At 39.8% G+C, this 13869-nt stretch overlaps 1 protein-coding gene across 21 annotated transcripts in view; it reads left to right on the top strand.

Moving 5' to 3' along the window:
- TCF4 (transcription factor 4) overlaps nt 1-11738 on the top strand; it is a 352696-nt gene extending 340958 nt beyond the window's left edge. For 7 of the 21 annotated variants that reach the window (XM_036874765.1, XM_036874758.1, XM_036874757.1 and 4 more), the window contains 5 exons: nt 4827-4962; nt 6585-6747; nt 9957-10186; nt 10681-10821; nt 11019-11214. In XM_036874765.1, coding sequence (XP_036730660.1) covers nt 4827-4962; nt 6585-6747; nt 9957-10186; nt 10681-10817 — 666 coding nt within the window. In that variant the 3' untranslated portion in view covers nt 10818-10821; nt 11019-11214. Of the gene's footprint in view, nt 1-4826; nt 4963-6584; nt 6748-9956; nt 10187-10680; nt 10822-11018 lie in introns of all 21 variants that reach the window. The other 14 variants (XM_036874770.1, XM_036874766.1, XM_036874779.1 and 11 more) reach the window with 9 other exon arrangements.
- Nucleotides 11739-13869: the final 2131 nt, after the last annotated feature.

Genomic DNA, 13869 nt, shown 5'->3' with positions numbered 1-13869 from the left:
ATAAGTTTTCTGAGTTCAAAATCTGTTTTAGTCCTCTAACCAGATGTTCGCTGAGTCACTTAACCATTTCAGCCTTTGCTTTCTTCTCTGTAAAATGAGAAGAAGTTTGTCCTAACTGGTATCCAAGTCTCCCCAGACCCTTCCTTCCCTTAAAGTCTATATACTGTAGTTGAAAAGTGTTCTTAATATATCAATTCTTTCCTCAGAAAGTAAGATTAGTTAAAATGATATGGTGCTTATGTGATTCAGAAGAAGTAGTACACTTCTAAAAGTATTTAGTAATTCCCAGTGATAAAGTCACACTGGAGAATTTAAACAGCTGTGTCGGAATTTGAATATTCCTTGACCTAAGATACAATGAAGCTTAGATAGCTGCACATAAAAGCCATGATTTACGGGGGCCCGAGGAGGGGGCAGCCATGATTGGACCACATGATCTTGCCTCCTCCTCTTCTTTTATAGCTCATTGGACCAGGGGTGAGGACACCTGATCCCAGGCTAGCCCATTCATTGGATGGCCTGTGTCTGCTTCAAAATGATGAGCTGGACCATCTGATGATCTTGGCATTCTGAACTCAGAACTACTAAGACAGAGAGGGAGTTAGGAGCTGATTCAGAACCTGAAGGGATGTACTGGGAACTCCTGTGAAGGAAGAGAAGTGTCCAGGCCATAGTTCTGAGTGGGCAGAAGCCAGAGAGAGACAGAGGTACCAACGGAGGAAGGAGAGAGGCTGGAACAGCTCCTGAGACGCAAGGGGTAGCCTTAGGTCCCGAGAGTTCTCCAGGCCCAAAACGTAGGTCACAGAAATCTTCCTGTTAAATCTTCTTTTACCTGAGCCAGCTGGAATGAGTCTCTGGTCCTTCCTATTAAAACCACCACACTAAATTGATCGCTCCACGAAAATCCCACCAAGGATCGCTTATAAGCTCCATGAGGGCAGGGGCCACATCTAAATTATTCACCACCCTGTTTCCAGTACCTGTCAGAGTGACAAGCATGGGCTAGATTAGGAAATATTTGTTGAATTAATAAGTGTACCCTCTGATCAATCGACTGATAATTATTGAATAATTTTTAGATTTTAGTTCCTTCTTCTACTTTTAGCATAGATATATCTAAAACCATATTGTATGTGGCTATAAGAAGACTGTATTCTTAAAGACTGCACAAAAAATTTACAATCAATATTGATAAAACTAACCTTTCATCGGCTGCCTTTTAACTTTATTGCTTATCTAGATGAAAAGGTTTATGAAAATAGGACTTTAATGAAGTATGGATTTTCTGGGTACCATCTTTAGAATTGATTTGTAGGTTAAAGGAATCTGCTTTTTTTCTAGTTCCATTATTATTATATTTGTAAGTGGACAAATCCTGACCTTCATATATACAGATGGCAGTATTGGTTTCTCCGTCTATTTCTGAGTTATTCTATTGATGGGTTTGTGCTGGCCATTCAGTGTGGTTTTTTCCTTGTCTCTTATGTGACCAGAAATAATGTTTCTGAGGGAGAAGTAAATAGGGTTAGGAAATGCTGTCTGTGGTCAAGGAAACAAGTAAAGCAAAGCTAATTCTTCAGATTGGAATACTATTCCACAGCCACAGGCAATGGAATTGATCCTGGAGAATCAAGCTAATTAGATGGATCCATGGATGTGAACCTATCATTAGTCATTCATTTGACCTGGAATATACATAGTTTACAAGGGAGACCTTCCATAATCAAGGATAACATTGTTTCCAACTTCCTTTGTGGAAAATGATGTATTATTTGAGATGATCTATAGAAAATAAAGTTAGCTAACATGCGTGGCTAAAAGCCAAAAACCTAGTTGGAACAACTATCTTCTCAAACATACTTACAGATCATTTAAGATTTTACTGTCATTCTGCAGGAGAAAGATTTAAAATCAAATGGATATGAACAAAATAGAGACAGAGTGCAAAGACGATTGTAAGTGAAAGTAGCTTGAGTTCTAAGGTTTCTTGAACTATGTAGACTTTTATTTTTACGTAGTATGCAAGTATTTTCAGCTGGAACACCTAACAATAGAAATAATTATTGTGTACCTTTGTGTACTAGCTGTCACGCATACTGCTACTCCTTGCAATAAACCTGGAACTTACTCTCTGTAACTTCCAATGTTATTTTCTCCATTTTGGATTTGAGCAACTTACCCGTGATTACACAGCAAACAAAGACCAGTTACAGTTATAATCTACATATTAATTCTCATTATTGTATAATTTTCACTCAGTTGCACTGTCTTTCATTTACAGTTGAGGGAAAGAAAATAGAAAGGTCATTGGTTGTGGGTCCTTCTATCCTCTTTTAAAAGCTAAACGTGTCTAGAAGGGAAAAAAAAATTCAGGATTAATAACTGAATATATTTTAATTCAAAAGCAAAATATTAACCTTGAATTGCATCCTTGAGGGTTTTAATAGAATGACTCTAAAATAGAAGGAGAGTACGAGAATCTCTGCTGTGCTCAAATCCATGGTTACCTTCAGTGATTCCAACTTAGAATCATCCTTTGTGGAAAGAAATGAAATCCATTGGGAATGCCAGTAACTGAATCAACACTTGGGTAATTATTTAGGTTAACATTGATTGACAGTCTTAAAGAGCTACCATTTGATCAGGGCCTATAAAATTCATGCTTGCAAGTTGACATCTTAGATTGAAAGGATAATCATTGACTGAATCAGTCTTCTAAATGCACAGATCTAAAAATGGAAAACAGCTACCACTCTTTGGTTTGGAAGGAAAATGAAAGCAATACACAAAGAGTGAGAAATGGTTGAAGGGAATTGGGTGGGCATGGTCTACCTATAAAAGATTAGGCTTCAGTTACAGATGAAAAATGGGAGTGGCATGGCAATGGTGTTAAATATGTGAGAAGGGCTGACACTTATTCCATGGAACTCCAGAAGTTGAATCTAGGACCAGTGGGTGGAATGTACAAGGAGGCCAACTTGTGGTGAAAATGGAGTGAGCTGCTTTGGGAGATAATCAGGGTCTTAATATATTTGAAGCATCCACATAGACACTGAATGACCACCGTTCAGGTTGTTCTGGGAAGGCACACGGACACCCGAGTAGCAGAAAACACTGGGCTCCCCAGATCTCTCAGCTACAACATTCATTTATACGTCCTGATGCCCCTGAGTCCTTAAATCCTTTGCTATTCCTGCTGTATTTTGTTTTAACTTTTTAAAAAATTTATTTTATTGAAGTGTAGTTGATTTACAATGTTGTATTAATTTCTGCTGTACAGCAAAGTGATTCAGCTATACATTCTTTTTCATATTCTTTTCCATTATGGTTAATCCCAGGATACTAAATGTAGTTCCCTGTGCTATACGGTAGGACCTTGTTTTTTGTCCATTCTATATATAATGGTTTTATTTTTGCTGTATTTTGAATCTGGGCAGTTAGAAAGATTTATATGATCCTTCTCCCTCTCCCTGAATTATTTTCTTCTGTATTGTTTTGGAGGATATAAAGGTGACACTTTATACTAGGCTGCCTTTAGATAGCACATGCTTCATTTGGTTCTGTGAATTTTATTGTTGCTTGTTCAGATTCTTATTATTGTTGCACTTTGTGGAAATACTCTTTTAAAACACTGGGTAGCAAAAGAGTGACGATTCTGCTTCGTGGTTTCAGATTTAGGATTGGGAAAAAATTACACTTTTTGATTCATAGCCGTATAAATTCATGGATAAATATTTTTAGTGTTAGAACCACTGTCCTGTGTTCACCTAACAATAGGCTAAGAAAATAACTACTTGGAAATGCCATTGAAAATGCTACTCATGTTCCTCTTGGTTTGCAAATGCTTACTGGTCTTACTTGAAGGTGTACACTATAAAGTCAGTGATTGCTGTCTCAATGCCACAAGGTCAACATCTCTGGACCCCAGAGTAGGTAGTAGTAGTTAATAAAAAGCTCAGCAGTATTTTTTTCAGACCAAGTCATCATGCTGTACTCTATAATTTTGTTCTTGGAAGCATAGAGAGTGTTTACAATATGGTGTCTTTCTAGGATCAGAATAGTGAAAAAAAAATATGGAAAAATGTCCAAACATCTTTGCATGGCAATGATGGCATTACTGGTGTGTTTAATAAAACCTTTATTGGTACATTTTCCGGTATGGTGGCATTGGCAGAAACGGTCCCCCTTTGGATTTGGAACTCAGCAGCTGATGAAATACAGTAAACATTAATTTGGAATGGGCTGCCAGTTTTGGAAAGCCAGGTGACATTTTATTATATTTGTACCGAGCAGGGGCTATGTCCCATACTGCTGTAGCTTCCGCTGTCAGTGGCTTAGCTGGCATTATGGAAAAAAAAAAAAAAATGGCAGGCCTGAGAATCTTATCCCCTGAAATGAAAGTCGAATGCCAAATTGAAATTCCTGTAGGATTTCCGATAGCAATGGGGGAATTGAGAAGCCCACAATTAAGCATATGGGCATTAAGATAATTGTCAGATCTGTTGGCGGACATGATAGAAGACAGATGGGTACGAATCAGTGCACTCCGCTGCAGCACCCTGGGAGACAATTTGACGTTTTACCTGCCTGAGCTACTCTGCCATATTTGTCACTGGATGTATAGCACAGCATCTTACTGAGTGTTAAAGTGTCTTTTGCTGGGTACTCTAGGTGCATGCGTGGTCCTTTAGCGCCCTCTAGTGAAATGCATTTGGGAGTATTGTTTTTCAAAGGTTAGTCTCCCTTCCTTGGGTCCCTGCTGCCCTGGAAGTAGCCGTCACGCCTCTGATTCCCACTAAACTCTACGGTTCCTCTTGCCCTTTCAGGTTGGGGCCCATCGTGAAGATGGCGTGGCCCTGAGGGGCAGCCATTCTCTTGTCCCAAACCAGGTGCCCGTGCCACAGCTTCCTGTGCAGTCTGCAACGTCCCCTGATTTGAACCCACCCCAGGACCCTTACAGAGGTAGGTCCGCCTCCGCGGGCGCTTCTGACCTCACTGAAACAATAGATCCCGTGTGAATCCCATGCTTACTCATTCATCCCTCAGGAAGCACTGACACATCACCAAGAATCCATTTTGATACAAAGACGGTAAGTAAATGGGAAAGGATTTCAAACGTAGCTGGCTAATTGTGTTTCTTCAGTATAACTGTTTTGCTCCAGCATCCTCGGAAATCCTGCTCCTATTGCAGCAGGGAATGAGACCACAGACTGATGAGAGGAAATGTGATTTTAGCTATTTCCACATTGTGCTCATTCAGATCCTTTAATGTGGTTAGTTGTAGCCTGACAGCGATGCTTCCAAATGAAGGAGGAAGGAAGGAAATGGTTTTTGTTGCTTACGATGGAAGGAAATGTAGGTACATTTCAAAAAATGGAACTTGGATGATTTTCGCTCTTGAGTCATCAAGCCCCGTCCTCATTGCCTCGTACCACTGTCTCCTTTTGGCTTCCCAGGACCCCAGGTAGCTGTGCCGCAGGGGCAAGACCTGGGTCCCAGGGTCCTTGTGCGACTGGCTGGCCAGGTGACCCCAAAATGCTTACATAACATCTCCTCATTCCCCTCACGTTGAGAATAAAAATGATAACAGTGGCACAAGAATGAATAATATGTATAAGCATTTGCCCACCTGTTAAGCACTGTAAGAATCTTGAACGTTAATTATATATGTGGGTATGCCTGCCATTTTTCATTGAATAGTAATACTTCGATGGCCCTTTCTTTTAAAGAGCCTTTGGGTTTTCTTTCTCTGTCCTCGATGAACACTTCTTAATGTGCACAAACAGGACCTGAGGATCTTGTTAAAATGCCAATTCTGATTCAGTTGATCTGGGGTCCTGCATTTCTAATGGGCTCCCAGGGGATAAGGGTGCTCCTGGTCCACTGACCAGATTTTGAGTGATAAAGTTCTAGACTATACAGATTACAAATAGAAGGAAACACTAAATAGACACGCTTCTACCTTAGAAATAAATGATTACATTAGGGTCACGTTTTAAAATATATTGTGATCTTGGAAAGTTGAGCAGTGGTAGAGCTAGAAATGTCTTCATTGAGCAGTAGCTGCTTTCCATATGTACCATTTTTAAATGCTGGTTACTCCTTGAGGATAAGAGAAGCCTAATTTCAGAATATCATTAGAGTATCTGTTGAAGTCTTGACTGTACATATTTAGCGCACTCCCTGGGAATTATATTTTAAGGACATTTTTCTATTAAATCATTGCATATGGAAGAAACTCAATATAATAGCTGATATTTACTTGGGTTCTTAATCAGAACATTGAGGCGTGTGATTTTCATGATTATGATTTTCATTGCAATTAAGTTGATGTTTTGTAGACAGTGAAATTACCGTCTACTCCAAAAGATTGCAAAATAGAATTTAACCTCAGAGCCAATGCAGGGAAAACTTGTTTCTGCAGGTGCATTTTTGAAACTTCACCAAAGACCATGAAAAAAGTGACAGATCACACAGTTCGGCAGTCTGAACTGTATAGCTTGGCAGCTCTCCAGTCTGGGGTGTGCGTGTCTGTGCCTTGAGGCTTTGGTGGCCGTGTCACCTGTTCTCTTTTTTTTCTGCAGGCATGCCACCAGGATTGCAGGGCCAGAGTGTCTCCTCCGGCAGCTCTGAGATCAAATCCGACGACGAGGGCGATGAAAACCTGCAAGACACGAAATCTTCCGAGGACAAGAAATTAGATGACGACAAGAAGGATATCAAATCCATTACTAGGTCAAGATCTAGGTAACAGTATATAATACTGTCGCTTCATTTAATTCCTTTATTGGACTTTGATGAAGTGAACAGAACAGGAAGAAACTATTCAGTTTTTTCCTGGCAGGTAAATCTGCAGCTGAAAAGAAAATGAAAGGCTTGCTCTAGAGGTACGAAAGTATCGTTTGAGATACCTGTACTCTAGGAAAGCCAAAAATGTCTTTGCATTTATGAATTTGGACCCAGTGCTAATAATGACACACGGCAAAAACAATTTGTAACTGATTCAAATGCAAGCAGTCGATTTGTAAAACTATACTTATTCTACAAATTTGGTCGTAAATGTTCTTTGGAAAATATTTCTAAAAAGAGAGCTTAGCTCTATTGAAAGCTCAATTGATGTATGTGCAACTGTAACTTTTTTCTTACCTCAAAAGTGAGAAAGTACTGATTTCCCAGCTTTATTCTAACATGTTGATATATATAAGAGCAATACCTAAATTGCTCATTTATTTTTCTCTCGGCAGAAAATGCAACTGCAGGAAAATAGCTTCTGGTTGGTTTTCTTAAGTCCCCGATATCTTTAAATTAGAATCTATCTCCTTGAACTTTAATCTGATAATCAGATGGCTTTTTTTTGTTTGTTTTTTTGTTTTTTTGAGTATCGTGACACCCATGTTCTTTACCTCAGTTCCCTTGGATGGTTTTTATTTGCAAATTAAATGAATTGTACTAAGACGATACCTCCCTTTTCAAGGCTATCGTTCTCAAGGTTATACCTGGCGTCCTTTAGGAATTAAGGGCATGCTGCCTTTTCATATTGCCTTTATAGTTATTGAGATAAACCTTATTACAAGTTCTACCACAGTTTCAGAAATTCTGGAAGCTTCTATCTTACCCCTTTTCACCATTGCTACAGAGTTTCCTGACTTGGCCACATTGGTAAGACATCCCAAGAAGGGCCTTTCACATCCTTACCAGCTTCTCTGTTAGATCAGTCAGCTCTTGGTAATTTAACTAGTGGTCATAACGCATGCATATCAATGGATTCTTTGACGTTTCAATACAACATTTTAACTCGCTGTTAAGAACCTTGTTTTAAAAGGTCGCTGTTTTGACATTTACTTAGGCCCCCAAAACCGTGTTGTAAGGCGAGACTTTCCAAATCTAGGCAGTTTTCTTTGCATAACCAATTTATTTATCAGAGGTTGACCAATTCTCATTCATTATTGGCCTGAATACCCTTGGAAAACAAATTCCCATTTTCAGGCCCACTTTGGAAAAGGTGTGGCATATGTTTGATGTGTAAAAACATTACCCAGATTTTTAACTTCAGGATGGGATGAGCAGAAACTCAACTCTGTTCTCTTTTCACTTATTACGTCCTATTTGTGTGTCAGAATGTGGGTGTGAATTAATAGTAATCTTGATTTCCTTGGCATCAGCAGAGGTCACGGGTGGGAGAGAGCAGAACCGGCAAGGAAATGAGGAGGAGAGTCAGAGGGCAGAGAAAGAGAGCACTTTCCGATGGGTTCAGTTTAGTTGCGCGTTCACCAGCACACATTCGAGGCAGACAGTCCCATCTGGAAGGGAGTTTAACCTACAGGAAGACAAGCCAAGTCTTACAGCATCTTTCTTTGGTGTCTGCCTCCTTTATAAGTGTTCTTGGCTTACTTACGTCATCTTTATGAGCAGCATGTGCTGGAACCCAAGAATCCGCTCCATTTCTGATTGACTGGGGCTTCTCCATCGTAGTGGATCCTTAGTGCGATTTGGAAGCTACCCAGACATTCTCCACAGTGGAAGATTCGAACATTTTAAGCCAATACTCACTAAGTGTGCATTGAATTGAGTAGATAACTTCCCACGTGTTCCTCCAGCTCTGAAAGGTTGTGATTAACATCTTTATTCTGTGATCCTTTCAGATTCATGGAATTTTAAAGTAGAGGCTCACCTTGATGGTCTTTGGGGTCAGTGCTCAGATCTCTAGGTTAACATCCTTATGGATGGTCACCTCCATATTGTTTCTTGCAGGGAAGACTCTCTTGCTTTTGAGTGAAGTTTACTTCATTTTTTATATCTCTCATACTCAAAAACGGTTCTTGCTCATGTTAATTCAGACTGTTCCGCTCAGGGTTCTTTGTTCTGTTCTGTTCTGCTTTCCTGAGACATTTTCCACACCTCTCTTTTTTACGTGATTGCCCAGGAATTATTTGAAGCCTTGACGCCATGAGATCTTCCTGATGTGACATGCTTTCCAGGTGGCTCATCTTCCTATTTGCCCCCCCATTCAAAAGTTTCTGATTTGTCAGCATGACACCCAGAAACAGAAGTTATCTTCCCTTTCCAGACTCCTGGCTCCAACCATGCCTTTGATATGAATCATGTAATATCTCTGTTCTCATAATTAGGGATGAGCTTTTGGGCTTCATTTTTGACTCATGATGAGATCATGGGTATTGATAACCAGTAAGTGTTTGGGTTGGGTTGGGTTTGTTTTGCCTAGAACTCATGTCAACTCAGGTTTCCCCAACTTGTCTGGGGAATCATAAACATCCATAATGTTAAAGGCCACGGAGATGATGTTTTTCTAACCTTTCTATTTCATACATGGAAAAAGCGAGACTCAGATACATTAAGTGGACTGACCAAGCCTTCCAAGCTGGTTAATAGACAACAGGCCCCCGTGTTTACTCCCATTGCTCTGTTGTCTTGAATGTAGGACCTTCTTAATCCTGTTTGAGCTGCATCGTCTTAATTTCGACCTATCCACATCGTTTTTCAATCCCTGGTTCTCCTTGGGTTTTGGATGTCACAGTATGAAAGTTTTTTTTAAAAAGAACAGCTTCAGTCTAAAACGCTTTCTGAATCATGGTCCTGAAGTGTAGCTTGAGCTGAAGTTGACAACGCTCTGCTTTGCCGTGCGTAACCTTAGGGATGAAAGCTATGTTTTCCTTTTTGCTCCCCTCCATCCAAATGGTGCACTCGGGGCCCCAACTCGAACCTCTCCTGTTGGGTTTGCGTTTCATGTCCAGGAGACATCAAATGTCTGGCGTTAGGGACTGTCAACAGCCACCTAAAGCAACGCCAAGCCCAGGTGGATGGAAAATTCTGCCCAGGACAAGATCTGGAGATGGAAAAGTTCCCTGAAAACTCAGAAAGAAAACAAAAGCAATTTAGGAACTGTCTTCTTCCCCACCCCATTGGAAAATGTCACGTTTTTCCCTTTTGTCCCGCAGCAATAACGATGACGAAGACCTGACACCGGAGCAGAAAGCGGAGCGGGAGAAGGAGCGGAGGATGGCTAACAACGCCCGCGAGCGCCTGCGGGTCCGCGACATCAACGAGGCGTTCAAGGAGCTGGGCCGCATGGTGCAGCTGCACCTCAAGAGTGACAAGCCCCAGACCAAGCTCCTGATCCTCCACCAGGCCGTGGCCGTCATCCTCAGCCTGGAGCAGCAAGTCCGAGGTCAGTGCCGGCCGGCTGGCCTCCGTGCGGAGGTCACGGTCGCACGCCGCTGCAGAGAGCAGAGGTGCTCTGGCGGCCTTGAGCGGGAGCAGAGAGTAGACTCTTAGGCATCCTTCAGGATCACTGTTTCAACCTCATCTAAGTCTATGAGGCAGCTCCCCTTTCTCCCGTAACTGAATCCTGGGATTTTTCTTATAACTGATACCGCCTTAGGACGTTTCCATAGGTCCTCTCAGTAACCGGAGCTGGGTACGTTTGCTTTACCAACTTTCTCAGACTGTAAAGTGACTGCACAGTTTCACCAGGGAGTTCGACCTTTACTAGCCACTGAGCAAATGAATCGCAGTAGTGTGCATTTTCCTAACTGGTCCTCTTGTTCTGGAAGGTAGAAACTGAGAGAAAGGATCAACAGACCCACAGAAACGTTGCATCACTTGCCCTGGACCAGAAGCCCTGGGTGTGACCTAAATGCTCTGTGCTTTCCTCTTCCACAGAAAGGAATCTGAATCCGAAAGCTGCATGTCTGAAAAGAAGGGAAGAGGAGAAGGTGTCCTCGGAGCCGCCCCCGCTCTCCTTGGCGGGGCCTCACCCCGGCATGGGAGACGCGTCCAATCACATGGGACAGATGTAAAAGGGCAAGTTTGTTTTCAGCCATTTCTGAAAGCTTTCCTTTGTTACTCTCACCAAGGCATCAGCCATGAAAGCCATATTTGACCCAAATTCACAGATTTTTTTCCCCCCTTGGGAAAAAAAAAAAAAAAAGTTTAAAAATAAAAGCTTTCCTTTTTTCTGTTATAAACGTATTAATTCATCTTTCTCTCTTCTTTCTCAGGTCCAAGTTGCCACATTGCTTCATTAATACAAGAGACCACTTCCTTAACAGCTGTATTATCTTAAACCCACATAAACACTTGTCCTTAACCCCTTTTTTTGTAATATAAGACAAGTCTGAGTAGTTATGAATCGCAGACGCAAGAGGTTTCAGCATTCCCAATGATCAAAAAACCGAAAAACAAACAAAAAAAAAAAAGAAAGAAAAAAAGTGCAACTTGGGGGATGACTCTCTTTAACATATCATTCAGAATGTTCAAAGCAGTATGTGCAGGCTGAGACGCAGCCCAGAGACTGAATGGCAATCTTTCCACACTGTGGAACAATGCATTTGTGCCTAAACTTCTTTTGGAAAAAAAAAAATATATAATTAATTTGTAAGTCTGAAAAAAAAATATTTAATTTAAAAAAATTGTAAACTTGCAATAATGAAAAAGTGTACTTCTGAAGAAAACTACATGACCGTTTTTGTTGGTATTCAAGTCAGCTAGTGTTTATAATTACCGGATATCGAATAAGGGAAGCTCGGCTGCCCTCGTAACAAAACCAGCAAACATCCTGATGACAGCGAAGTGATGACATTAGCCATTCCTTAGGGTAGGAGGAACAGATGGATCTTATAGACCTATGACAAATATATATATAAATATATATATAAATATATATTAAAAATTTAGTGACTATGGTAAGCTTTTGTTCATTTGTTTCAGACTTTTTTCTCCTGTAAAAAAATAGTACTGATTAACTTTTTTAAAAGAAAGATTTTACTGTAAATATGGATTTTTTTTTTTTTTTTTGGTCTTATTTCTGTCCCTTTCCCCTGTTTGTTCTCATAACCTGTAGTGCCAACTCTGCTTCCGGAGGGGTAGTGCAGGATGAAATGCTGACCCTGATGTTGCTTTTCATTCATAAATAAGTAGAAAGTTGTTTCTTCGGTCTTTTGGGAACACAGGACTTAAAAGTCACATCATGTGTAGATATTAACAAGCAGCATTACCAAGACACGGCAAAAAGAGTTTGTCTGAATTGTAATGTTGCGTTTGTGACCCTCTTCTGGGATTTTCAGAGGTACAAGGTTAGAATGCTACAATGTTACCACTGTGCCTTCCAATGTTTATATCATCGGAAACATAACATAATCAAAGTGGCTGTGATTTAACAAAATGATTAAAGCGTTACCTACATGTGTAGCCAGAAGTAGTGTGCAGTGAGGTGTTTCTGAATACATGGTCAGATTTTTGGAAAAAAACAAAAACAAAAAAAACAAGTGAAGTTCAACGACCATCCAATGAGAAAATTGCAAGTAGTGTGACAGAGCTGATTGATTTTGTTGCTTTCTTGATTTTTTTTTCAAAATGGGTTTACTAAGATGCAGATGACTTAACTGCCTCCTCCTTCATCTGAAAAATAAAATGCCAATATTCAATCATCATGCAGCGTTATAACAAGCCTTATAAGTCCTAAAGCATTAAGTTGCACTTTCTTGAGGAGGGGTAGTGCAGTATTTCTCTGGCCAGTATGAATGAAGTTTATACTTAACGTATTTGATAGAAACATAGATCAAGCTATGGCACAGCAACTCATCAGATAGCTAGCTTTGACGTCTGGGCACAATTGAACCAACTTCCATCGTGAATCTTTATAATGATTGACTTTGGTGTATAGTGCAGTAAAGAAATAGTGCTCCTAGTTAAGTATTTGTCAACATCCTTTTGTCTCTAACTCATTTCTATTTTTACAGCCACACAATCTTGGCATGTATTACGAAAAAAATCCCTTGTTCAAGTAGTTTTTCCACCTATCAGCACTGAGTAAATGCCATAAACCCATCGAAATGGTCTAAATGTTCCATCTGTTCTCCTGTTTTGCCAGTTATATAGTAATGAAATACATTTGTAAATTTTATGCAACAAATGGCAAACGTATCATTATTTTGAAATTGTGTATGTAAAAGTTATATTTTTACATGTAGACTCTTGTTATTATGTGTTTTAATACATTGTATCGGTTTTTGTTCCTTTTTTTTTTTTTAAACGGTGTGGTTTAAAAACCGTCTCATTGAAATGAAATAGTGAGCTACAAGAATCTGAATTTTATGTTCATTTCTGAAAATGTAAGAACAAATAAGATAGTTACCACGTGGTCATCTTTTACAAACCCATAAACATTTTGATTAGCTGTGTGTGTGTTGAAAACTGTAAATATGTTCAGTAGTGATAAAACTAAAATACTTTGTTTGATTTGTTGATAAGTTCCTAAAATGTGGAGGTGGATTAAAACCTTAGAGTAGCAGAAATCAGACTTCATGAAAAGTTATTTTGAGGCTACCCTGTGAAAATGAACGAACAAAGGGGCTCAAAGAAGGGCATGGAAGACAATATTGTATACTCTCCCCTCCTCCTGAATAATGGAAACTGTGTGTACTTGTACCCTCAGTATGTTGAAGATTTCCTTTTAGTGGTACATTCTGCACTCATTTTGTATACTCTATCAAGGCGGGTATCCCTAGGAACAATATTATATAGGAAGCAGGTATCCTCTGATCACATTCAGGATAAGTGTATAGAAGAAAATATGGTGTTTACTCTTTAGGGAACTGGAAACACTCCCTGCATTGATGTACATTTTAAGATTGGCACTTTTGATACACGTTATCATCAAGGTGCTTTCATAGAGCTGATTTAAAGTTTTTCAAATCTGTAAACAAAGCAAAAAAAAAATTAAATTGTAGTTCTTGGATTATTTTTTAAATTGGTGCTTTATATTTTGTTCTCAGTCCACCAGAGTAAAAGCTGCAATTTATTGTTCACCAGCTTTGATGCATTCATTAATCAGTCATATAATACCTCTAT

Source organism: Balaenoptera musculus, chromosome 14 (genome assembly GCF_009873245.2).
Source record: "Balaenoptera musculus isolate JJ_BM4_2016_0621 chromosome 14, mBalMus1.pri.v3, whole genome shotgun sequence".
Classification (NCBI taxonomy): Eukaryota; Metazoa; Chordata; class Mammalia; order Artiodactyla; family Balaenopteridae; genus Balaenoptera; species Balaenoptera musculus.
Note: the sequence above shows the minus strand (reverse complement) of the source record. Positions and strands in the feature narration are given on the sequence as shown.